The sequence below is a fragment of the Oryctolagus cuniculus genome, chromosome 18 (assembly GCF_051225735.1).
Source record: "Oryctolagus cuniculus isolate XC-2025 breed Fujian yellow rabbit chromosome 18, ASM5122573v1, whole genome shotgun sequence".
In the NCBI taxonomy this organism is placed as follows: domain Eukaryota; kingdom Metazoa; phylum Chordata; class Mammalia; order Lagomorpha; family Leporidae; genus Oryctolagus; species Oryctolagus cuniculus.
The window spans coordinates 10,902,577-10,928,239 of record NC_142884.1 but is presented as its reverse complement, the minus strand read 5'-3'; the positions used below and the strand labels follow the sequence as shown (position 1 = coordinate 10,928,239).

At 63.0% G+C, this 25,663-nt stretch overlaps 1 protein-coding gene across 1 annotated transcript in view; it reads right to left on the bottom strand.

The window, feature by feature from the left end:
- The window catches only part of LIG1 (DNA ligase 1), a 33,122-nt gene extending 7,521 nt beyond the window's left edge, over positions 1–25,601 (bottom strand). The window contains exons 1-21 of the mRNA XM_051837429.3: positions 25,463–25,601; positions 22,526–22,604; positions 17,961–18,050; positions 17,365–17,500; positions 15,942–16,068; positions 15,087–15,182; positions 12,739–12,846; positions 12,405–12,518; positions 12,166–12,241; positions 10,793–10,873; positions 10,563–10,619; positions 7,889–8,061; positions 7,177–7,343; positions 6,852–6,928; positions 5,978–6,069; positions 5,658–5,757; positions 5,080–5,165; positions 4,476–4,591; positions 3,816–3,911; positions 1,068–1,178; positions 522–593 (exon numbers count right to left, since the gene is read on the bottom strand). Coding sequence (XP_051693389.1) covers positions 522–593; positions 1,068–1,178; positions 3,816–3,911; positions 4,476–4,591; positions 5,080–5,165; positions 5,658–5,757; positions 5,978–6,069; positions 6,852–6,928; positions 7,177–7,343; positions 7,889–8,061; positions 10,563–10,619; positions 10,793–10,873; positions 12,166–12,241; positions 12,405–12,518; positions 12,739–12,846; positions 15,087–15,182; positions 15,942–16,068; positions 17,365–17,500; positions 17,961–18,050; positions 22,526–22,542 — 1,992 coding nt within the window. The 5' untranslated portion in view covers positions 22,543–22,604; positions 25,463–25,601. The remainder of the gene's footprint in view (positions 1–521; positions 594–1,067; positions 1,179–3,815; positions 3,912–4,475; positions 4,592–5,079; positions 5,166–5,657; positions 5,758–5,977; positions 6,070–6,851; positions 6,929–7,176; positions 7,344–7,888; positions 8,062–10,562; positions 10,620–10,792; positions 10,874–12,165; positions 12,242–12,404; positions 12,519–12,738; positions 12,847–15,086; positions 15,183–15,941; positions 16,069–17,364; positions 17,501–17,960; positions 18,051–22,525; positions 22,605–25,462) is intronic.
- Between the last annotated feature and the right edge of the window lie 62 nt (positions 25,602–25,663).

Below are 25,663 nucleotides of genomic sequence, written 5' to 3'. Positions count from 1 at the left end.
CAGATGAAAGATCTCTTTCTCTCTCCCTCTGCCTTTCAAGTAAGTAAAAGTTGATCTTTAGGAATCACTCGTGATGGCTTCATTAGCGTTGGTGGCGCCTGCCCTGCAAACCCGCCTGACTACACTCAAACCTGGGCACGGCTTGAGCCTCTGCCTTGTGCAGCATCAGAGAGGAGGAAGAGGGACGGCGTCTCCTCGCTCAGGCTCCCTCGCCCAGCGCGAGGAGGGCGGGCTCACCTCTGCCAGACCAGGCGCTCGACACCACAGGGGACTCTCCATGAAGTTTGTCCTATCAGAACTTAAGTGAGGCGTCCAAGAAAACACGCCTATGTCAAAAGGCGGGGCTCTACTGGAGGCTGGGTGTTCCTGCCTGTTGTGGACAATCCGGCAATCTGCCGCCAGGGAGGGGTGGGGAGGGGAGGGACTCGCAGGCCCCTCGGAAGGGCCCCACAGAGAACCATTGCCCGAGCGTGGCCTCGACTGTGACAAGGCAGGCCCAAGCTTGGCCACCCAGGACTCACCTGTCCGTTGAGGTAGATGAGGTCGAAGGCGTACAGACACACCTGCACCTGGATCTCCGATGGGTCTACATCCTGAGGAGGGCAGAGAGGACATCAGGAGAGGAGAGGCAGAGACAGGACCGGGTGGGCCGCGCCCATGGTGCCCGAGGCTGCCGCGGTCCCTTGCACTGCGCCCTCCTCCCCAGCTAACAGCTCAGGCCCTGACGCATGGGGACTCCGCTAATCCCCCAGAGCTCATCCCCCGCACCAGGCGTTGGTTCCCAGCACCCCTGCAGCTAGCAGTGGGGACGTGACACACTGTGGCCGATAGGAAGTGAGAGGAAGTTTGCCACAGTGCACGCTGTGGGGGCTCTGGGAACGCCCCTTCCTTCACAGTTAAATGGCAGGGTGCAGATGGGCCTGTCCCCTTCCCAAACCGAGATGTCGGGGTGGGAATGTGATGGCTAGGGCAGTGGCAGTGATTTTTTGCAAAAGTGGAGAGAATGGCATGGGGAGGAGGGTGGAGGAGTGTGGCACCATGGGAGGTGACGGCACAGCTGACGGTACCTTGCGTTTGCGGGTGGTGAGCACCTGGAATGGCTGGATCTGCTTCTTCTCCCGATCCCAGGCCACGGCCTCGGTGTCCAGGATGAAGGATGTGACTGACGGGAGCTTAATCTGGAAAGGGAAGGGAGAGGCGGGGGCTTGCGACAGCTGGGAGGTGCGTCAGGCCAGACCCCCCGCTCCTTCCGTAGGGTCAGCTTCAGACACCAGGACACGGCTGTCGTCTGTCTCCACTGCGAGGGAGAGAACTGAACCCCGACAAGGACTCACTGTGGCCCTGTGAGCTGGAAACCCAGAGGCCCTGGTCATCGCCGTCTCCATCTCCCCCACATGATTCCCAGGGAACTTGTGGAGTCTGTCCAAGGCGCCTGCTTCCCAGCACCTCACTGCACCCAGCCCACAGGTCTCCCAGCTCCCACTGACCCCTCCAACCAAGGTGGGACCAAGGCACGGCCCTGCTACGACTCCCTACAGCTGTGCTCTCCTTGTTAGCCCCTGGTCCTTCCCTGGGCCCCTCAGCTACACTCTGTTTCTCCAGCAGACACCCCCTCACCCCCTCCAAGATGCCTGCCCCCTCCAGCATGCTGCCCCCAGCTCCCGGGTGCCGTGCAGCACGAGGGCCTGGCTTCCGGACACCAGGGCAGGCCGGCAGAATGTCACTCCTCCCCTTCAGAGCCAACAGCACGGCCCCGGTGTGAGCGTGGCAAGGGTGGCGATCCCGGCAAGCCTGGGTTATACCCCCTGCCTCCAGCGCAGGACCCCAAGAAACCCGCATGCAGCGGATGAGCCAAAGCAGCCAGAACCAGAAGGCGAGGAGCCGTGTGACGTCACCCACAGGAATCTAGAACACGCAGGCCGGCTCTGCCGACCAACACAGCAATGGGGGAGGTGGGGGTGTCAGAGGACGGGCTCGCTCAGTCAGGGGCACAGGGAAACGCTCTGCGGTGAAGAGCACGGGAACATTCTCTAAGTGGACTGCGGCACCGGCTGTGTGCAGCTCGGCCCTGTTACAACCTACTGTACTGGGGCTGGTGCTGTGCGTAGCAGATAAAGCTGCTGGCAATGCCAGCATCCCATATGGGTGCCAGTTTGAGTCCTGGCAGCTCCACTTCCAATCTAGCACTCTGCTATGGCCTGGAAAAGCAGAAGATGGCCCAAATCCATGTGGGAGACCCGGAGGAAGCTCCTGGCTTCAGATTGGCCCAGCTCCAGCTGTTGTGGCCATCTGGGGAGTGAACCAGCGAATGGAGACCTCTCTCTCTTTCTCATTCTGCCTCTCAAATAAGTAAATCTTAAAAAAAAAAAAAAAAAAAAAAAAAAAAAAAAAAAAACACAACACCAAAAAACCTACTGTACCCCGCACACCTGGAATCATAGCCTTTCATGGACACTGCGCCCTGGCGCAGGTGCTGTGCCGTGTCTGCCTCCTTCCCCGCCCACACTGGTTTCCTAACTGAAGGGGACAGTCAAGGAGAAGGCCTGCGCTGTAGGCTTCTGGAATGGGCCCCGCCCAGCACCATGGCGACTCTGGGCTCAAAGCTTTGGGCCGAGGCCTGCAGGCTGGCCTCCTCCATGCCTGTCCCGCCCCCGTCCCGCCTTCCCTGCTGAGAAGCTGCAGTTGGAATCGCAGTTTTCTGGCTCTCGGGGCCAAGCTGGAGTCAGTTGGAGCGGCTGCCATGCTCTGAATGGGACTTGGCGCCCACACACTCACACTCCAAAGTGGCAGGCTGATGGCACTAAGAGGGTGGAAACTTGACCCAAGTATCGTGTCGGGGAGGGAGGCGGGCCTAGGGGGAGGTCCTCAGTCCACACAGGCCACCCCAGATGTGGTTCTCGTGAGGTTGGGGATAAAAGGCTGGCAGCAGGGCCTGTCTCCTGCCTTGCCGTGAGAACCTTCCTCCACGGCACTGCGCCAGCCACCGAGCCGCAGCACTCGGCAGAACCAATGGGGGCTGTGAACCTCCCAGCCGAGCCAGGTAAACCTCTCTCCTGAAGCAGCTTGCCTTGGGTAACAGAGCTGACCAACACACAGGCAGGGGACAGGAAGGATGCTGGGACCCCTCCCTCTCTGGAGATGTGACAGCTCTTTACGGACTGTACGGGCACAGGTGTTGGGAATGAAAACCAAGCAGCTGGGGGCAGTGGAGGCAGAGGCTGGAATGAGCTGGGCTGGGAGGATGGCTGTGTGCGAGGAGTCAGCTCGGGACGGCCTGCCCTCGACTGGAGAAAGAACACCACCTGTGGAAGTCACGCGCTGCCACCTCTGACCCCCACCCCAACCCGTGCTGGCCTGAGCGGGCCTCAGCCTTCCGCAGCCGTCGATGTGGTCTATCTAGGCAGTCAAAGTGCAGGCAAGCTGGAATTCTTACAGCCCCATGATGGACCCCTCTCTGTAACTGTCAGCTCAATACGCCCCCCTTCCCAGGGTGCACCTGTCTCATTGGAGACCCCACTCTGCATGTGTAGCTGACTGTGGTACCAACCCCTACCTCACAAAAGGGGCAGAGTGGGGAGAGGCCTCTTCCTGCCAGGGCCCAGACTTCCAGGTACTGCTTTGCTCTCACAGACAGCCCTGCGGCACATGGAGTTCCTCCGTGTGAATGTATGTCTGTTCCCTCGTGTCAAACACCAAGTCCTGTCCCTGTCTGTGCAGGCTACTCATCTCTGCTTCGCATTTCTGTCTTCGCAGGAAACTAATACGCTCACTGCCCACAGCCGTCGAACCGCAGCTGCAGCACATGGCGGGCCCACCTTGGGGATGCGGCTGATGATGTCAGGGTACTTCCCAGTGTTGTCCTCCTGGTTCCTGCTGAAGATCTTCACCTCCCCGCCTTCCAGAGCATGGATCTGCGGTGCGGACGCAAGGCGAGATCAGAGCCGGCCACCCCCCGCCCCTCCTTCTCTCCAACTCCACCCTCGCCGGCAGGAGGCTCTGGAGGAGGAAGTGGCCCACAGCCCCAGCACGCCCCTCCTTGGGTGCACCTGTGCCTCCTGCTGCCCTTCCCCTCGGCACCTCCGACCCCTGCGGCCCTCCCCGCAGCACGCAGCCCTGCTCGAGTGTAACTGCTGACAGACTCAGTCCTTCTGGTTCCTACTGGGAGCTCAACAGTCTGCTCACAGTCCTGGAGTGCCCGATGCACGGCCTGTTTCATTTCACTGCCATCTTACGGCAGGCAGCAATGGAGCCAACGTGCCTTAAGCTACCACGTCAGGAACACTGACGACTTCACCATCAGATAAGCTGGCAAGGGGCCATCAGTGTGCTCACTGCATGCATCATTGTACACCACAGCCCATGGAGACAGGCGAGGGGCGCAGGGCAGCTTGCGGCAGAGGCCGGCCTGGAGCTGGGGTCGGGACCCCGCCCTGCTCCCGGCGTTCTCCTCCTGGGAAGGGCCGTGCCCCCCATACCTGTGCCCTCTGCCCGTCGTACTTGTACTCGCAGGTGAAAGCTGCCTCCTCAAAGCGCTTCAGGACCTCGCTGACGCCCCGGGTGGGGTGGGCCAGCATTGGCCTCAAGGGGGTGCCTTGGGAGGAGAGAGGGAGGGTGTTAGGAAGGCTGAGGGTTGAGGGAACATGGCAAGGGGTGGGGGGCTATGGATGTGCCCAGGACCCCTCCCCTTCCTGGGCACTTAAGAGCAAATGGCCCCTCCCAGGTTTCAGAGTGGCTCTGGGGACCACACCCCCCAGCTGCAGGCTGAGTCAGGGTGGGGCCGCTGCTTTTCCTAGAACCTGGGCACTCCCCCTCCCTTTCTACATCCTGAACGGGAACGTGCTCACACACGTTTGGGGGAAGACTCTGGGGTGGCAGACAGAGACACAAGGGACTTGAGTCTGGAACACAGCCGCCCGCCCTCCCTTGCCGGGTTTGCTCTGGACGCTGATGTGCATGAGAGCGCTCCCGCCTGGCCTGACGCACGGCCATCTTCTCCACAGCAGCTCGGAACGCTTGGAGAAAAGGCGTTGGGCGCTGGGAGAGGATTCAGCTGGGGAAGCGAGGGCCTGGGGCTGGCACCTGGGCTCAGCTTGCAGTGTTCCGGGAGCCGCTCCAGCCCGTGCTCCAGCAGCACTGGGATGATCCGGTCCAGGTCGGGCACCTCGCTGCGGGGTGGGGGCAGTCCTTTCAGAACGTGCACGGCCTGTGCTCAGAGCCTGGCCGCCCATGACAGCCTCTGCCCCCTCCACGTCACCGCCACTGAGGCCCAGGTTCTTTACTTGGCTACGCAAGGACATATTGTCCCCCGGCCAGGCTTCCCCTGCAGCGATGAACTGAACCGCACTGAGCCAGGCCTGCAACCCAAGGTGGGTGGAGCCCAGGAGGCGGAGCAAGCAGCGGCCCTGCTCAGGAGCTCTGCAGAAGCTGCTCCTGGGGCTCCTGGTTCTGACCTCACCCTCTCACGGTGTCCTCGCGTGACCGTCTCCTGCACTTTCTTGACTGCAGCCCAACCTGGATCCTGCTGCTCCCGCTTCCGCATGCTGCCAGCGCCTCCTGGCTCTGCCTCCTCCCCGAGCCGTCCCTGCACCCGCCTTGTCTCGCTTGCCACCCCCGGCCACCTGCAGCGCCCTCCCACGTCCCCCCCGCCGGGCCCTCACCAGAACGTCTGCTTCAGCACCATGCCCTGCTCCTCCAGCCACGTCTTCCTGGCCTCTGCCGTCTTGCCCTTCCCAGCGTCCACCACGGCGGGGGGGAATGCTAGGAGACAGGCACCAGGGACTTGGGGACGACGGAGCCCTCAGCCACCCGGGGGCTGCGGTCAGGGGGTTGTCACCGGGCAAAGAACACTTATGCTGCTGCTCAGCTTTCCAGGCAGAGGAGCCCAGTGGTGGAAGCCGGGCTGGGAAGGGGGGGTGTGGCTCCTGGGGGGGGGAGGGGAGCATCAGCACAGAGCAGCCCCGAGACTGCAAGAGCTCACCTTGGCCAGGGGGTGTGAGGCTCACAGCCTGGGTGAGGGCCGTCAGCACCGACTGCTCTGCCAGCCCGAGGCGCAGCCGCCCCCTCAGGGCCCTGGGGAAGAGAGCAGGCCAGAGGTGGGCCTGTTGGTACCTCCTCCGCCTCCACACTTGCTCCCACCTCCTCCTACAGGTCTCTATAGACCCTGTCCTCAAAACCCACAGCAACCTGCAGAGCCAGGAAGGGACCCAAGAGGTCATATGGCCTCGTCTAACAGGTGAGGGAGGCTGCCCAATGCTGACCACGACCACTGGCTTGTAGTGCATGGCGGGAGTGGGTGCCCAATGCTGACCACGACCATTGGCCTGTAGTGCAGGGCGGGAGTGGGTGCCTCACAGGAACCTACACTTCTCATCTCAGCTGCCCAGAGAGGGGCCAGACTGAACACAGCCCACCCCCAACCCGACCCCCGCCCGTGATGGTTAACACCTGACCCAGGCACAGGCCTTGCTCCAAGCCAGTGACCTCGGGGAGTGGGCTTAACCTTCCAGCTCCCTGCTGTCAGCTGGGGTAAGGACAACAGGCCCCTCCTTGCAGAGCTATGGGGGGTAACTGACATAGGGCAGAGCACTCAAGAATTGTTCCCAAGACACGCATGGTCAACACAGCACAAGTGGCTCTGTGCTGCACTGCTGCGGCTCTCTGGCCAAGGCAGACATCACTAATCAATCACAGCACCCTTTACCCTTGAGCTGCAGGACCATCTCCAGGTGGCACCACCAAGGGGGAGAATGGGAAACGACCAAGCTTTTCTCATACAGGGGCAGTCGGCCTCAGCAGTACCTCCAGCCACTTTAGAAGTCCCCTCTCCCCAACCTCGCAGACCCCACAGTCACCTGGCGATGAATCGGGCTTCTGAGTGTCGGCAAGCAACAAAGAGGCCTTTGATGATGTCCATCTTCTTGGTCATGGACTGAGGAGGTGGGGGAGGGGCCGTCAGGGCCCAGCCCCCCCCAACACTACCCTCACTGATGGCATGCCTCTGGCTCTCCTACTTCCCTCCCACTCTTTACCCGGCAAAGACTGAGAGTCTGTAGGAAGGAGGGGTCGGCTCTGCTCCCCTCCCACACTGAGGAGCCCCAGCCCCCGCAGGTCTAACCAGAGCCTTCCTGCCACACCCATGACCTCAGGTGCCCGAGGTGAGGGCCCTGCCCCACTCACAGCGCTGCCAGTGAGCCGGGCGATGTCCCGAAACTTGGCGAAGACCCCGGAGGCGGTGAGAGGGGGCGGTGGCAGCATGAACCTCTGGGTGACGCGGCTGTACTCCGCCACCAGCCCCACGTCACCCGACTCGGCCGCTTCAGCCCGGACAATGTCCAGCTGCCGACCTGGGGGGAGGGGGGGTTGACAGCTGTGGCTGGGTCTCCCTTGCTGGGGCCCTGATGTAGTCTCCTACCCTTCCCCTTTGCTCTTCCCCACAGCCCTCGCCCCAGCTCCCTGCCCCCTGACCTCTGTCTCCTTTCACCTGCAAACGCAACCAGAGACACCTCTCACCTGCCCACGATCCTTCTGGGGCTCCCAGAGGCCTGCATGATAGATGCAGAGCACTCAAGGCCCCGGACGGCCCCACTCCCAGTCTTGTGCCCAGCCCTGGTAACCCTGCGCCTGCACGGCCCCTCATTCCCTCCCCTGCTCGGCTCCTCCAGGTGCTCCCAGGCCGTCTGCTACCCTGATACCCTGCCTCGGTCCTCACTCCAGACCCCGCCTCCTGCCACCTCCACCTTTCCCCGGCCTGGCCCTCCCTCACCTGCACTGCTGCCCACTGTGTCCTCCCCCAGGGTCCCTCAGCCGCCGCCTCTCCCTCGCTCACCCTCCAGAATCCGCCCATCATCTCTCCCGCACCCCAAGCTCCCCTTCAACACGGCCCCCTCACCTGTGGCCTGGGCCACCGCCTTGAGGAGGACGCCGTCCCCAACACCGAGCTCCAGGCCCTGCTGGGGCGGCCCTAGGCGGTTGAGGCTGAGGTAGAGGATGGGGAGGAGGTCTGGTGGCGACAGGGCTACCACAGAGCGCAGAAAGTTGCTCAGCGTCTCCACCATCCGGAGCCTGCAGAGGGGTCGGGCTGTGACCACCTGGCTCAAGATCAAGGTGGGGGTGGGGCAGGGGGAGGAGGGGCACTGCCACGGCCCGTGGGTGGGGGAGGTCAGCGGCTGCGGCGCCAAGCAGACTTGTTTCAAGCATCGGCACATTTCAGCTCTGGGCCTACGTTACCCCCCTGACACATGAGAGGCAGTGAGTGGCCCGGGTCACAGAGCCAGGACTGAGCCAGGAACCTAGGTGGCTGCCTGCTGGAGGTGCCCAGCTGCGCCCTGAGCCGTGCTGCTCGCTTTAGGAGTGCATCCGAGGCCGCACACACGCTGGAGGAGCGGGCCGTCATGGCAAGCGCAGGGCCTGGCACACAGCAGCTGTTTTTCTCAGAGCGGAAGCTGTTAACAAAGGCGGAAGCAGGGGAGCCCCTAAGTCACCATCCCACAGACACCTGCAGCGGGCAAGACAGCCTCTGGGAGTGTGGTGGGTGGAGGAGTGGCCTCACCCCCTGGGCCCCGCAGAGCCTCAGGAGGTGAAGTTGGGTCTTTGTGACCAGGGCTCCAGATGAGCTCACAGGAGAAGGCTGGGGCCTAAACCCAACACGTGCTCTTGTAAGACAGAAAAGGACATAGACGGAGGCGACATGAGGGCGAGGCGTCCACGGGCTGAGAAACGCCAAGGGCAGCGGCCGTCACCAGGAGCAAGAAGCGGGGCCTGGCCCTGCTGCTGCTTCCGGCACCAAGGGAGGGTGAGCTGTGCTGAGGCCCCGACCTTCTGCAGCTCTCGACTGTGCACAGATGCCAACACTGGGCCAAGGTCTAGAGACACAAGCGCTGCACCTGGTCTCAAAGCAGACACCCACGAGGCGCCTGCTGACTGGGGAGTGAAGACGTGACTGCAGGGCAGTCACCAGGGCCAGCCGAGCCTGTGGCCAGGAACCAGACGGGCGGCGGCACAGTAGCCCTTCAGCAAGGAAACATGAGCGCCCTGAGCTGGCAGGCCGGCCAGGGACTCTGGCCAGGCCCTGGACTAGAACAGAGAACAGAAGTGGGCAAATAGCAAAGTTCAGCGCGTCACCTGTTGGTGTACCTAAAGGTGCTGTCGGGACCCCCGCCCCACGCTGAAGCAGGACTTCAGCACAGACAGAGCTGCTTAGGGTACACGGGGACTTTCTGCACCACAACTGTAGCTTTCTGCTAAGTCTAAAACTACTTCTACAAAGTTCTGAAAATATGGTAACTCCTCCCGTTTTGGGTTGGGAGTTATCAGGGCAGTTGCTTGCAGGTCTCCTGCACTGGGTGGTTTCTGAGTTTCTCCTGTATTATGTTCATAGTTCCCAGGGCCAATCTGAGACATGACGTCCCTTTACTCATGGAGAAACTGTGGCAGACAGGCAGGCCACCTGCAGCCAGGAAGCAGCAGAGCCGGCCACTCCCAGGCCTGCCTGTGCCCCGGACTGGGCTCTCACTTGCTGCTGTCATGGCCTGGACTCGGAGCCCCTCAACAGGCACCTGAGGCCTTGCCACACTGTCCGAGAATGTTGCGACTCCTCCCGGTGGGGCTTACGCCAACAGGGGAAATTTCTCAAATGTTCGCAAGGGGACACGCTGATAAGAACCAACTGCTCTGGGGCCAGCGCTGCGGGGCAGTGGGTTAAGCTGTTACTTGCGACACTGGAATCCGACATGGGAGTCCGTTTGAGTCTTGGCTGCTCTGCTTCTGATCCAGCTCCCTGCTAAAATGCCTGGGAAGGCAGCTGACGATGCCCCAAGTGCTTATGTCCCTGCCACCCACATGCGAGAGAAAGATGGAGTCCCCGGCTCCTGGCTTAGCCCTGGCAGATGTGACCATTTAAGGAGGGCTCTCCCTCCTCAGCTCTTTCACACAAATACATCTTAAAAACACAAGAACATGGCATCAGGAGAAGCCTGCAATGGCCCCCTCCTGTAGGCCCCTGGAGAGTGCCGTGTGGCAGACAAGCTGAAGGGACACCCGGGGCAGTCGGGCCATGGAGACTTACAGCAAGCCGGGAGCAGAGCAGGAAGCAGACTGAACCGTGCCCGTCAAGCTCACATTCGCTAACACCCCTGCTCACGGACCAGCAACATGGACATGAGAAGGACCGGAGTGCGGGCAGCCCTGGGCGTGGGGCCGCAGGAGCACCCCGAGAAGAGGTCCCGGCTGAGGCTGAGGTCAGTTTTCCCAGCACTGAGACGGTAAGGAAGGCTCAGCCGCTTGCGCTGACCCAGCGCTGCCACCTTCTGTAGCTCCCATCATGCTGACAGGGAGCTTGTACCCTACCCTGAATCTGGGGTCGCCCTTCTGTCTGCTCTCGACAACAGAGCCAGGCAGAAATGAGGCTGTGGACTTCCGAGTCCGGGCCCTGAGAGGACCCGCAGGCAGCCCTGTACCCATGACCTGAGGGGATGGGGCAGTGGACAGCCACGTGGGGCACGGAGGTGCAGGGACAACTGGGGGGACAACTGGGGGAGCCCCACCCTCCGGCCCTGGTTTATTACCGAGCAGAGACCTCCTCGATCTTCTCAAACGTCCGGGCCACGGCCAGATAAGGGACCCTGGGAAGGCAGAGAGATGCAAGAGCCCTGTGTATCACTCACGTGGTCCTGCCACCCGCCCTGGGGCCAGCCACCTGCCTTGAAGCGGCCCGGCACACGGCCCGGCTCCTCCAAGTGAGGCCTCCCAGGGGGACGGGGACTGGGCTGGGTGCCGGGGGAGGGAGAGGCCTCACTTCTGGCCGGGTTTCCAGCAGGCGTCTTCCACAGGGTGGTAGTTGCTCTTGGCAGGGTTATAGCTCACTGGGTCCAGGGCTCTGTGGAGGCAGAATAGATAGGGTACCTCTGGGTCGGAGAGAAGCCAGCTCTCCACCAGTATCCCCTGAGCACCTACCATGTGCCAGGCTGCACCAGGGCTAGGGCAGGAACCCGCATCCCTGTCACCTCTGAGAGTCACCTCCTGCTCCCTCTGCGCGCTCCCCGCCGCCCCTCTGCAGCGCTGTCTGTCTGGTGGGGGACACTCCCCTGGGCACCCCATCCACCCTCAGGTCTTTTACTTGACTGTCGCCCCTACTGCCCCCGGCTCCCCCACAGCTCTCGGCGAGGACGTGACGCACGGTGCATTCTGCACGCTGCCTCCCCTGTCCCATGGTGAACTGCAGAGCAGGGTTTTCTGGGATTTGTTCTTTGCTGGGGCTCCCGCAGAGAGAGCTGCTGCCTGACCCCAGTCCTTCCAGAAAAACATCTGGGAGTGTTCAATGAAGTCCACTCTTTCACCGTGCATTTCCTGGTTCCAGAGAGGCCAGCCCGAGTGCTGGGAGCTGGGCAAGGAGAACTGGACCCGGCCCTGGGAAGGCCCGTGGTCTGGTGGGGCGGGACCTGGCCTTGTGACCCGGCATGCGAGGAGGTTGCTGCAGGTGCTGAGGATGCACATCTGCTCAGAGGGGGAGCCCCGCCTCCAGCAGGCGCACGAGGGCCACTGGGTCGGCACCAGTGCTGGGGGGCCAGTGTGTGCAGCAACAGGCAGCCGAGAGGTGAGTGAGAGACTGCAGGTGCCGGGAGGCCAGAATCCACTGGGGGCAGGGCTCTCATGAGGGCCCGAGGAGCCCACCATCTACCCTGGCTCTGGCAACCACAGGTTCAGGACAGGGCAGGGACGAGGTCTGTGCTCGTTACTGTGACAGAGACGTCCTGTGCACACGCAGACAGCGTCCTGCCAGAGCATGAACATAACGAGGTAATTACGTATCTGACACGCGGAACCCCACTAGCAGGCAGGACAGGTGCTCAGCTCTCAACGCGGAGCAAATGTGGCCGCTGGCCAGAGGGCCAGAGGTGTGCAGGGCGATGGCTGAAGGGCTCGGGGCCCGTGCTGAGGACACGGGGCAGCCTTGGGGGGCCCCAGCCCTGCGCACCAAGGCTGCAAGGCTGCAGGCTGGAGGGCAGCAGGCTCTGCTCCTGGGCGGGCTGTCTGGCCTGTGCTCAGCAGGGCTTTGCGGCTGGGGCTGGCTGGGGCCCACGAGGGCTAAGGCACTCGCTGCTGGCCCTTCCAGGCAGAGCACCGGGGCTGGGCCGGGGGCCTCTCAGACCCACCATGCTGCACACTCACCCTCTGGCCTCCTCCTTCCTCACAATGGCTGGGTCTTCTTCCTTCACTTCTGCTTTGATGGCCGGCTTCCGGGGAGCTGGGAATGAAGCCAGGGAACAGCAGGTCTTTTCTCTTGAGAGCCCCCCGCCTCCCACCCGATCTTCACCCAGCACTGCCGCAAGGCTCACGGAGACGAGGGACAAGTGGGGGTGTGGGGTGCTCTGTAGAGAACCAGGAGAGCAGACCACAGAGAAACTCACTGAAGAAACTGCTGAGTGTCCGGGGGGCGCGGGCAGGGGGCTTGGCCTGGTCCTCCTGTGGCTCCTGCTTCACGGCCACCTGGGGCTCTGAGCTGCTTCCCACCGGGGCCTCTTCTAAAGTGAGGGGGCACAGGGTAAGGCCGGCCGCTTCCATCCCAAGCCCACTGCTTCTACTCCCCACTACAGAGGGAACATGGGGGCAGCTCTGCCAGGCATGTACACGGTATACAGCAAACTGGAGAATCCATACCGGGCTCACACTGCTGGTCCTCTGATGGCACCTGACACCCAACCCAGGGTGGGGGGCTAGGAGGTGCAGAGGACCAGAACTCACTGGGGGACTCAGGGGGCTCAGGGGGCGTCATAGGCCGGGGCCCCTCCTCTGCGTCCTTCTTCTCTGCCACTTCAGCCTCGGTGGGGCTTTCTCTCGGGGTCTCTGTTTCTGAGGGCAGAAGAGTCAGATGGCAAAATAAATAAATAAATAAATAATCATTTTCCTGAGGGCACTTCCAGCCCAAAGACACCAGCCCCATGCACTTTCTAGTGCCCCAAGCACAGCGGGCAGCAACGTCCGTGAGCCCCCAGGCCCACAATTCAATCAACCACGATGGAAATCGGCTGTGTCTGTCATGAACAACACAGTACAGTACAACCACCATGGACACGGCGTCTACACTGTGGGCATGAGACACGAGTCACCCCGAGATGATTTAGAGGGGACGGGCCACACATAGACGCAAGGCCATTTCATCGAGGGGCTGGAGTGCTGGAAGATTTGGGGATCACTGGGGGCTGCAGACGCTGAGGGATGGCTGCCTGTCTCTCAAGTGACGGGGGTGTCAGGCTGAGCAAGGCAGGGCCCTCGGGAAGAATCCAACTCCAATGCCCACTTGTGTGCTAAGCAATAGACAGCGACCCCTTCCCATTAACAAGTCTTCTGTGAAATGTAGCATGTGAAAATGCACCTGACAGCTTATTAAAGACAAAGCTTAAGCTGGCGCCGTGGCTCACTAGGCTAATCCTCTGCCTTGCGGCGCTGGCACACCGGGTTCTAGTCCCGGTCGGGGCGCCGGATTCTGTCCCAGTTGCCCCTCTTCCAGGCCAGCTCTCTGCTGTGGCCCAGGAGTGCAGCGGAGGATGGCCCAAGTGCTTGGGCCCTGCACCCGCATAGGAGACCAGGAGAAGCACCTGGCTCCTGCCTTCAGATCAGCGTGGTGCGCCGGCCGCAGCGCGCCGGCCCCGGCGGCCATTGGAGGGTGAACCAACGGCAAAGGAAGACCTTTCTCTCTCTCTTTCTCTCTCACTGTCCACTCTGCTTGTTAAAAAAAAAAAAAAAAAAAAAAAAAAAGACAAAGCTTAAGTCTTAAGATACTGACTGAAAAACTCTAAGGGTAACAATGAAACCAGCAGAGTTACCTTGGGGACAGCTTGCCTTGCTAGAAAGGGGCCCTCCAACCATGGCCCTTCCCCTCCAACCATGGCCAACACCGTATACAACTTATAATGATGTTTGCTCCTAAAAGCTGCTGACAGGAATTAAAACCTTGGCCAGCCGGTGCTGCGGCTCACTAGGCTAATCCTCCGCCTGTGGCGCCGGCACACCGGGTTCTAGTCCCAGTCAGGACGCCGGATTCTGTCCTGGTTGCCCCTCTTCCAGGCCAGCTCTCTGCTGTGGTCCAGGAGGGCAGTGGAGGATGGCCCAAGTGCTTGGGCCCTGCACCCGCATGGGAGACCAGGAGAAGCACCTGGCTCCTGGCTTCAGATCAGCGCGATGCGCCGGCCACAGGGGCCATTGGAGGGCGAACCAAGGGTAAAGGAAGACCTTTCTTTCTGTCTCTCTCTCACTGCACTCTGCCTGTCAAAAACAAAACAAAACACCTTGGCCAAATGCAAATCTGCCCTGGGGACAGAACTCTGAAGAGGACTTTTTATCAGACAAGCAAACATGCGGTAGTGGCGAATGTGTGACTAGTACCATCTGAGATCTGAGAGGCCGGGAGCAGCCAAAGGCCCAGGTCTCCCTAGCTGGGTGCAGGAGAGCCCAGGGAGACTGGCAGGAAGTGGGACAGTTTCCAAGGAGACCCAGTGACCCCTGCTGGATACCGTGTGAACTACACACTTGAGGCCTCACTCAGCCTGCAGGGACACATCTGCACAGCATGGTTTTCACTGGCTGCTGTGATAAAAATTCAGAATTGGGCAAAAATCCACGTGAGACTGACACGGGGTGGCCATTCCTACTGGATTCCATGGCTTCAGATGTGTGGTAAGCATGGTAGCTGTACCCCATTAGTAAGCAGTCAGGATTACGTAAGAACAAAACACAAACAGTGGTTTTTCTCTGAGCAGAGTGTATCATGCAGCAGCTACTTAGACCTAACTACTTCATATATGGAGCTGTTACGGTAGTGGCCTAGGGAGCACCACGAGAAATGATGACACTAGGAGGGCCACAAGCCAAGAAAAGTCTGAGAAAAAAATCATTTAGAAGAAAACAATCTCCATAAAAAATATAAAACCAGAAGATACAAATGGGGAACTGAGTTGACACTGAATTAAGGTGGCCACACAGATGCATTCCAAAGTGCCTTCGACAGCAGCTCCCGCGGGTGGACGCCTTCAGATGCCTGCAGCAGCGGCCTGGGCCCCCCCGCCCACCCTGTTCCTCCCCGGGGGTCTCACCTTCCTCCTTCTTCTTCCTCTTGGCTTCCCGGTCCTTGTCCTCATCCTGTCCTCCCAGGACATCCTGAATTGTCCGTTTCGGGAGCTGCTTCCGAGCTGGGAAAGCAAAGGGCTGAGTGTGGCCCGCTGCTCTGTCTGCTCTGAGCGCACAGCCACGACGGGGCCCCGAGAGGGCTCTGAGTGCCTCCCCTTCTGCCCGCGGCCGCTGCCCTGATGCAGGTCTTGTCCTGTAGGCCAACTGCTTCCTGGCTGTGTGGGCCTGGGCAGGCGACTTAACCTCCCTGCCTCTGCAGTGGAGCGAACCCCACGTGCTCAGACAGGACGGCCCTCGACCTCACTGTCTCTGTGTGTCCCAGAGAGCTCGTCCGCAACCTCCGGCCCCTGGAGGTGGCAGAGTATCATCAGGCCTCACCCAGCAATGGGTGGGACTTGGCACGAACACCCCAGCCCCCTCACACCTGGGGGAGTTCGGAGGCGTGTTTAGTCTCCCAGGGTAGAGCCACAGAGCTGGGGTCCAGTGGCTGCTTCCCCTGACCTTCAGGGCTCTGTTGGGGCCCCCGGGCCCCACCCTGAGCGTGTCATGGCCGACACGCACTGCGCTGACGGGGCTGGGCCCCACGCTCAGCACTTCACACATCAACCTTTACCCCTCCCGACGCGTCGGTGCTGCAGGTGTTGTCTGACAGAGAACCCAGCCAGAGCTCAGACAGGCCAGGGGCCAACCCAAAGCCACACAGTCTATGGCTGGCAAGGCTGAGCGCTTAACCACAACGGTCCGATCGGGACTGGCATGGGGCAGCCGCCTGGTGCAGAAATCCAAGTGGGGAGAAGAAGGCAGGGGCCGCATGTCCTCACCTGTGAGGCGCTTTGGGATGCCGGCCGTGGCCAGGCCCACGGGGGAGGAGTCGGAGGGGCAAGGGGTGTTCTCAGGTGATGCGGCAGGGCTGGGCGGGGAGTCCTGTGGGCGCTCTGGACCAGACTTCTGAAGGGGAGGAAAGAGCAATTCTAGCGTGGGAACTTGGCACGGCTCTCCGTGCCTCCCCTCCCCCACCTCCTCCCTGGCCCTGTCCCCTGTCTGGGCTACCACTCCACGGTCCAGGGAGGTTTCAGGATCTCAGTCTCCCATCAAGGACCCAAGAACAATTCTGGTGTTTTTTTTTTTTTTTTTTTTTTGACAGGCAGAGTGGACAGAGAGAGAGAGAGACAGAGAGAAAGGTCTTCCTTTTGCCGTTGGTTCACCCTCCAATGGCCGCTGCGGCCAGCGTGTTGCAGCCAGCGTATCGCGCTGATTCGAAGCCAGGAGCCAGGTGCTTATCCTGGTCTCCCATGGGGTGCAGGGCCCAAGCACTTGGGCCATCCTCCACTGCACTCCCTGGCCACAGCAGAGAGCTGGCCTGGAAGAGGGGCAACCGGGACAGAATCCAGCACCCCGACCAGGACTAGAACCTGGTGTGCTGGCGCCGCAAGGCAGAGAATTAGCCTAGCGAGCCACGGCGCTGGCCTAACAATTCTGTTTTCTACAGCATCTGAGTCTCTGATTCTGGCCTGGCGGACAACTCCGTGTCCCAGGCTCCCTTGCAGCTAGGAGGGGTCATGAGCCTCAGTGCTGGCTGTGGGATATACAGGGAAATGAGGAACGGCTCCCCTGGTTTAAGGAACACCCGCCTCACGGAGGGCGTGCTCTGTCTGGGTGCCAAGCACTGCTCTCAGACAAGGGCACGGGGCAGCAAGCACTGGCCCGGAAGCAGCTGCCACATTGCAGTGACCGCCACCCTGAGCCAGCACCTGCTGAGCCGTCAGGAGACACAACCCTGAGGTGCTGAAGCTGGGGACTCGGGTCTCAGCTCCAGGGTGGGCGACTGCCTGAGTCCCAGGCCAGCGACCCTCCCTCACATGGCATGGGGCTGGGTTCTCAGCCCCTCCTGCTTGGTGGCCGGCTCTGGGTCTTGGGGTACAGTGGGCTGAGCCCCTCCTGCTTGGTGGCCGGCTCTGGGTCTTGGGGTACAGTGGGCTGAGCCCCTCCTGCTTGGTGGCCGGCTCTGAGTCTTGGGGTACAGTGGGCTGGGCCCCTCCTGCTTGGTGGCCGGCTCTGGGTCTTGGGGTACAGTGGGCTGAGCCCCTCCTGCTTGGTGGCCGGCTCTGGGTCTTGGGGTACAGCGGCTGGGTCTGCAGGCCTTCCCAGCACCTGGTCCGTGTGCTGTCCCAGCAGAGACCCCAGCATACTACCGCCAGCAGCCCCCCCCCCCAGCTGTTTCTGCACAGGTTGACAGGGACGGACCTGGCTCCTGGGCGGGCTGAGGGCTTCGTCCTCCTCCTCCCCTTCGCTGCTCAGGACGCGGGCCACCTTCCTCCCAGGCCTCTTCACTGGAGAGTCGCTCCCAGCCACCACGCCATTGCGCTCCTTCAGCGCCACCCTGGAAGGTGGGGACCATGGGCATCAGGACAGGCACCGCCCCAGACGCATGTGCGTCCCCCACCTCCCCCCTTCCTTTCCTCCCAGCAGTCAGTGGGTGCTCTCTGGGCGTCTCCGTGGTGTATTCTCTTGGTCATCCATCTACCACCCCGCCCACTCGGGAGGCAGTCCCCTGCCCAGGGACTGAGTAATGTGAGCTGCTCAGGCCATGCTCTGGCCAGCGGGCTGCGCCAGGGCCGGTCATCTGACTGAGGCGAGGCCAAGCCAGCGGCCAGCCTCTCTGCTTCCGGGAGGAAGTCTGGCCTAGGAGGAGGCCGGGGCCCAAGGACAGCACCGGGGCCCTGCATCCTGCTGGGCCTGGGGCAGATCTGCCCGAGGCCTTCACCCCTGGACTACAGCTTCCTCCCGGGCCCGAGGCCTGCCAAAGGCCTCAGGTCTGCGACCCCCGGGCCCCTGCGTACTTGGGTGGTGGCTCTGCCTCTCTGCCGCTGTGGGACGTCTCCTTCTCAGGCTTCTTCGTCTTCCCCTCTTTTGTGGGGTAAAAAAATGACCTGCAGGACAGGGGAGCAAAGGAAAGATACAGCACCCGCAGCCCCAGCCTCCAGTGCCTCCTGCTCCAGCTCGACAACCCCCCAGCTTCCACCACCTCCTGCCCCAGCTCAACCCCCTCACGGCTTCCACCACCTCCTGCCCCAGCTCAATCCCCCCCCCCCACGGCTTCCACCACCTCCTGCCCCAGCTCAACCCCCCCCCCCCCACGGCTTCCACCACCTCCTGCCCCAGCTCATCCCCCCCTCACGGCTTCCACCACCTCCTGCCCCAGCTCAACCCCCCCACGGCTTCCACCACCTCCTGCCCCAGCTCAACCCCCCCACGGCTTCCACCACCTCCTGCCCCAGCTCAACCCCCTCACGGCTTCCACCACCTCCTGCCCCAGCTCAATCCCCCCCTCCACGGCTTCCACCACCTCCTGCCCCAGCTCAACCCCCCCCCCCACGGCTTCCACCACCTCCTGCCCCAGCTCATCCCCCCCTCACGGCTTCCACCACCTCCTGCCCCAGCTCAACCCCCCCACGGCTTCCACCACCTCCTGCCCCAGCTCAACCCCCCCCCCCCACGGCTTCCACCACCTCCTGCCCCAGCTCATCCCCCCCTCACGGCTTCCACCACCTCCTGCCCTAGCTCAACCCCCTCACGGCTTCCACCACCTCCTGCCCCAGCTCAACCCCCCCACGGCTTCCACCACCTCCTGCCCCAGCTCAACCCCCTCACGGCTTCCACCACCTCCTGCCCCAGCTCAACCCCCTCACGGCTTCCACCACCTCCTGCCCCAGCTCAACCCCCTCACGGCTTCCACCACCTCCTGCCCCAGCTCAACCCCCTCACGGCTTCCACCACCTCCTGCCCCAGCTCAACCCCCCTCACGGCTTCCACCACCTCCTGCCCCAGCTCAATCCCCCCCTCCACGGCTTCCACCACCTCCTGCCCCAGCTCAACCCCCCCCCCCACGGCTTCCACCACCTCCTGCCCCAGCTCATCCCCCCCTCACGGCTTCCACCACCTCCTGCCCCAGCTCAACCCCCCCACGGCTTCCACCACCTCCTGCCCCAGCTCAACCCCCCCACGGCTTCCACCACCTCCTGCCCCAGCTCAACCCCCTCACGGCTTCCACCACCTCCTGCCCCAGCTCAACCCCCTCACGGCTTCCACCACCTCCTGCCCCAGCTCAACCCCCCCACGGCTTCCACCACCTCCTGCCCCAGCTCAACCCCCCTCACGGCTTCCACCACCTCCTGCCCCAGCTCATCCCCCCCAGTGCCTCCTGCCCCAGCTCACCCCCACCACGCTTCCACCACCTCCTGCCCCAGCTCACCCCCCTCAGCGCCCCCTGCTCCAGCTCACCCCTAGCACCCCTGCCCCAGCTCACACCTACCACCTCCTGCCCCAGCTCATCCCTCCCAGCTCACCCCCCCCAGTGCCCCCTGACCCAGCTCACCCCCCCCAGCGCCCCCTGCCCCAGCTCACACCCCCCAGTGGCCCCTGCCCCAGCTCAGCACCCACAGTGCCCCTGCCCCAGCTCACCCCCCAGCACCCCTGCCCCAGCTCAACCCCCAGTGCCCCCTGCCCCAGCTCAGCCCCAGCACCCCTGCCCCAGCTCACACCTACCACCTCCTGCCACAGCTCATCCCTCCCAGCTCACCCCCCTCAGCGCCCCCTGCCCCAGTCATACCCCCCAGTGGCCCCTGCCCCAGCTCAGCCCCCAGCGCCCCCACCCCAGCACAGCACCCACAGTGCCCCTGCCCAGCTCCCCCCCAGCACCCCTGCCCCAGCTCAGCACCCACAGTGCCCCTGCCCCAGCTCACCCCCCCAGCGCCCCCTGCCCCAGCTCAGCCCCCCAGCTCAGCCCCAGCGCCCCCTGCCCCAGCTCACCCCCCCAGTGCCCCTGCCCCAGCTCAGCACCCACAGTGCCCCTGCCCCAGCTCACCCCCCCAGCGCCCCCTGCCCCAGCTCAGCCCCAGCGCCCCCTGCCCCAGCTCACCCCCCAGCGCCCCTGCCCCAGCTCAGCACCCTCAGCGCCCCCTGCCCCAGCTCACCCCCCCAGCGCCCCTGCCCCAGCTCAACCCCCAGCGCCCCCTGCCCCAGCTCAGCACCCTCAGCGCCCCCTGCCCCAGCTCAACCCCCAGTGCCCCTGCCCCAGCTCAGCACCCACAGTGCCCCTGCCCCAGCTCACCCCCCCCAGCGCCCCCTGCCCCAGCTCACCCCCCAGCGCCCCTGCCCCAGCTCAGCACCCTCAGCGCCCCCTGCCCCAGCTCACCCCCCCAGCGCCCCTGCCCCAGCTCAACCCCCAGCGCCCCCTGCCCCAGCTCACCCCCCCAGCGCCCCTGCCCCAGCTCACCCCCCCAGCGCCCCTGCCCCAGCTCAGTACCCCCAGCGCCCCCTGCCCCAGCTCACCCCCCCAGCGCCCCTGCCCCAGCTCACCCCCCCAGCGCCCCTGCCCCAGCTCAGTACCCCCAGCGCCCCCTGCCCCAGCTCACCCCCCCAGCGCCCCCTGCCCCAGCTCAGCACCCTCAGCGCCCCCTGCCCCAGCTCACCCCCCCAGCGCCCCTGCCCCAGCTCAACCCCCAGCGCCCCCTGCCCCAGCTCACCCCCCCAGCGCCCCTGCCCCAGCTCAGTACCCCCAGCGCCCCCTGCCCCAGCTCAACCCTCAGCACCCCTGCCCCAGCTCAGCCCCCCAGTTCACCCCCAGCACCCCCTGCCCCAGCTCACCCCCCCAGCACCCCTGCCCCAGCTCAGCACCCACAGTGCCCCTGACCCAGCTCAGCACCCCCAGCGCCCCCTGCCCCAGCTCACCCCCCCAGTGCCCCTGCCCCAGCTCACCCCCCCAGCGCCCCTGCCCCAGCTCAACCCCCAGCACCCCCTGCCCTAGCTCAGCCCCCCAGCTCACCCCCCCAGCGCCCCTGCCCCAGCTCAGCACCCACAGTGCCCCTGCCCCAGCTCAGTACCCCCAGCGCCCCTGCCCCAGCTCACCCCCCCAGCTCACCCTCAGCGCCCCTGCCCCAGCTCACCCCCCCAGCACCCCGCCCCAGCTCTAAACAGGGCAGACAGCCCCAGGACCAACGGCGGAGCTGAGGCTCACGTGGAGGAGTCCACGCTGTGCTTATTTTTCTGTCCCAGGTCACCTGAGAAACACAACACACCTCAATCCTCATTCAACAACACTGGGGTGGGCACTGGCATCAGGTCCAGGGTGATGGCCAGAGCCCCTGGCCCTGGATGGAGCGCCAGCCTCCTGGCTTCAGCCTGGCCCAGCCCAGCCATCATGGGCATCTGGGCAGTGACTAAGTGGATGGGAGCAAAATCTGCACTACCCTTTGAAATACACAAGAAACCAACAAAAAAACAGGAGAAAGCACAGCGGCACAGTGCCAGAGCCAGCCCTGCTCCTGGGGGCTCGGCAGTGACCCAGGCCGCAGAGCTGGTATTCCAGGGTCGCCCTGAAGACGTGAGGGGCCGGGACACCCAGGTGCAGCACAGCACCCAGAAAGCACAGTAACAGACACGCGTGCGACCTGAATGACCACGTGGAGTCTGGCTGCCGGCAGCTGCGCCGACCGGAGCAGAGTGATGTACGACGCCAGCAACGGAAACGCTGAGCTACCTGTAGGACTTTCCCGCGCACCTAAAACCACTCCAAAGTAAATGGAACAGGACATACGAGCAGGAAGAGGGACGGTTCTCACAGCCTCGCACGCCTACCCCAAGATGTCTCACTGCAAAGGAAAGCGCAGCCCAGCGCCTGTGGCCGCCACCGCCGCCCAGCTGACTCAAGTCCCCTCGGCACACGTGATCTGACCGTCCGGGCCAGGGCACTCGGAGACCACGCGCTAAGCTACAGGGGCTGCTCTGGGCAGGCAGGCGCACCACGCTGGCCCAATGGAACACGCCTCTAGATAGTGCCGGGACGGTAGGACAGACACAGCTCTTCCCACCGGGACCGCTCATCCCAGGGAGAGTCCGCCCAACAGCGCTAACAAGACAGAGACAGATCTCAGCGACGAAGCTCGGCAACTGGACTGAGCTGCGCTTGAGGCCATTTATTCCAGAAATTCCCTGTTACATTTCTGGAAGCCAGCCTGCTTGGGCTTCTCTGCTGAGACGCTGATGTTCCCGGCGAGGCCGTGGCCATCCTGGGCAGGAAGCCTGTCCCCTGTCCTCCAGGTGCCAAGGTCCTGACAACCAAAGAGGCCGTCCGACCCTGGCGACGTTCCCAGGGGAGGGAGCGGCGCCACCCCTGAGAACCACCGTCCCCGCAGCTGGAAGCTTCGCTACAACGCGACCCGGCCTCCACGCAACTCAAGTCCTGGGACGGCGCCCAGCCTGAGGCTGAACTCGACTGCTTCTGAGAAATGGCCTGGTTTAGAGAAAGCAGCAGAGGACTTGCAGAGAGAGAAAGAGCACGTGTGCATGCATGTGTGTGTGCGCGCATGTGCATGCGCGTGTGGGGAGGGGATGGCGGGGTCCTCACATGATGCTTCGCTGCATGCTGGCGTCTCAGCAGCTCGCTTCGCTCCTGTCCCCTGCTCTTCTCGTCCCGTGAGGCGTTCCTGAAACACACAGCCACACACTTGCTGAGGACACGGGTTGGGTAAATTTCTCATAGAAAAAGCAGAACAATGACATCAGAAACACGACTTTCCCCTTCAAGAAACACTCCCGTTTTACAAGTCACGACGCCCCGCTAGGAGACCAGGGAAGACTGGCTCTCTCTCCTTTACAACTTCTGCAAGCCCAGATAAAAGCAAGCAGAACGAAGGGCACTCATACAGAAAGTTCTAGAAACATGAAGTAAGCAACACTGCAATATGAAACAAACACCAACCACTCGACCTCAGAGCGTGCCGTGCTCAGACGGCAGGCCATACTGGACTCTCGCTCTGCTAAGAGGAGAGCAGCGCCGGCACTGCCCTTGGGAACAGTCTGGTGGTCTCTCACCTACCCCATGGCTCCGGACACTGCTCCCCCCACTCCCAGTGAAACCCTGCGTCCACACAAGACCCTGTGAGCCAAGGAGTGCTGCAGCTCTGCCGGCAAGCTCAGAGGACTGCGCTTCCCGGGGAGGACACACGGCGGCGCGCGTGAGCACAGCGCGCCTAGCTCGGGGAGGCGGCGAGGTTTGCTTCCGTAAGAGCGACAGCGACCGAGACCAGCTACGGAGCAGACACTGCTGTGGCTGCGGGGAAGGCTGTTGGCAGACAGGGCAGGGCGTCTGCCGGGGGTAACGGACGGAGTCTTGACTGTGGTGCTTATGTGACTGTTTCCCACTCAACATTCACACCAAAGGCTGTATTTTACTGTACATCATATTTAAAAAAAAAAAAACAAACCCAAACCCTGGATCCCCACTGACTCGCTGCCTTCTCTCACACCCCAAACTCACGCAGGACCAAGTGGCATCGGCTCTGCCCCCAAATACTAACGGACAAGCAGCCCCTCCTGACCCCCCGGCTGCGGCTGTGGTGGGGGGGCGTGGACCCCACCATGCACTCTCCACTCTGGCTCAGCTTCCTGCCAAAGCACACTCTACCCTGGGAGGTGGCAGGTGATGGCTTAGGGTACCTGTGTCCCTGCCATGCATGTGGGAGACCTGGATGGAGTCCAGGCAACTGGCTTCAGCCTGGTTCACTCCTGCCTGTGGTAGGCATTTGGGGAGTAAATTAGCAGACAGAAGATAGCTGTCTGCCCTTCAAGTAAAAGAAAATTTTAAAAAACTTAAAAATTTAAAACTGAAACTTGAGTCACAAAAAAAGTGAAACGCGGGCCCGGCGCTGTGGCGTAGCAGGTAAAGCCGCCTCCTGCAGGGCCAGCATCTCATATGGACACTGGTTTGAGTCCCAGCTGCTCCACTTCTGATCCAGCTCTCTGCTATGGCCTGGGGAAGCAGTGGAAGATGGCCCAAGTCCTTGGGCCCCTGCACCTGCGTGGGAGACCCGGAAGAAGCTCCTGGCTTTGGACCAGCTCAGCTGGCCATCTGGGGAGTGAACCAGCTGATGCTAGGCCCCCCACCTCTCTCTCTCTGCTTCTGTTTCTCTAATTTTGCCTTTCAAATGAGAAATAAATCTCTAGAAAAATCAAAAAATAAAAATACATGCATCAAATGCCTCCCATTAAAAAAAAGTGAAATGTACCTTGTGAGACTCAGGAGCTAAGTCTCTTGCTCTAATTAGTTTACATTTAAGTAGCTCACGTGGCTAGTGGCTACCGTATTGCGCAATGTGGGGCTAAAACCCGAGTTCCTGGAAGGTACAGATTTTGTCTATTTCATTCAGGGACGTGACCGCAGGGCCTAAGCAGTACTTAGTACTGCACGCATTGGCCAATACATGCTTTTTACCCCAAATTAGGGTAGCAGAAACATCCGTCCATGACAGTTCAGGGTTGATAAGCAGGATCTTCCAAGCCCGCAGGCTGTGGAGTGGAGCCTACGGGGTCTTTGGTGAACGGTCCGTGGGTGACAGGCGGGGACGGCTGAGCCCGCCTTTCTCCCAGTGCACACCCTGCCCGCCTGCTCCCGGAACCACATCCGACGTTCCGTTCTCTCTCCCTGAGCAGGCAGTTCTTCCTTCCACGGACCAGAAGGAAGCTGGCAGGATCAGGGCTACCAGGCGGGCCACGAAGCACACCAGGGCGAGGCCCCAGCTCGGAGAAGCAGCTTGGATTCAGGTCTAAGCCCGCCGCCCCTGAGTCAGCGCTGCAGGCTGGGAACGCCCAGGGGACCCCCGCACAAAATGCAACCAGGGAGGCCTCACCCAGCCTGGACCTTCCCACCCACCCCTCGAACCCCGCTGCGTGCTCTCCCCTGGTATCAGATGCCAGGGCCCTCTCCCAACGCCCCTCTTCCCCTCTGCACTGCCCGCCCCCTCGACCCTCCCAGCGTCCCCTCCCCGGGGGACGTCAAGACCCCGCCTCCCTGCCCGCCCCCTCTAGCCTCCTCCCCAGGGTCTGGCCCCACGGGCTCCGCGCCCTCCGCTAGGCCCTTCTCTGGACTCGACCACTGACCTCCCTCCCGGTGCCCACCTGCGTCCAGCCCGGCCCACCCCTGACAGCCGGCGCGCCGCACTAGCTCCGCCCCCTGGGCGGTGTCCAAGTCCCACTGCCCACGCCCACCCCACGCTGTCCCGGCCCCGCCCCCTCCGGGCCTCCCACGCCCCTCCGGGCCTCTTCGCCGACGCCGCGGTCGAGCCCACGGCCGGCGGCCGCTGACTGCCGGGCCTCGGCCTGGCTTGTCTCGGCCCCGCGGCCGGCGGCCCCTCGCGCGCGCTCTCCCCTCGCGCCCGCGCTCTCGGCCGCCTCAGGCGTCCTCAGCGGCCGCTGCCCGACAGACGCCCCGACCTGACGGAGCCATGGCCCCCACGCTCGCCGCCCCCAGCGACCTCTGCCCCCCGCGCGGGCCGCCCCCACTTGCCTGGCGCCGGCCCCGCGCGCCGAAATCCCCGGCACCACAGTCGGCCCGGCTCCGCGCAGCCCCGCCGCCCCGAATTCGCGCCACGGAATTCGCGCGCAGAGACGTCGGCGGGCGGGGGCGGGGGCGGAGCCGAGGGGCGTGGTCCGCCCGCCGTCGCCGCCCGGAGGACGCTGGGAGTTGTAGTCTTCCGAACTAGAGAGC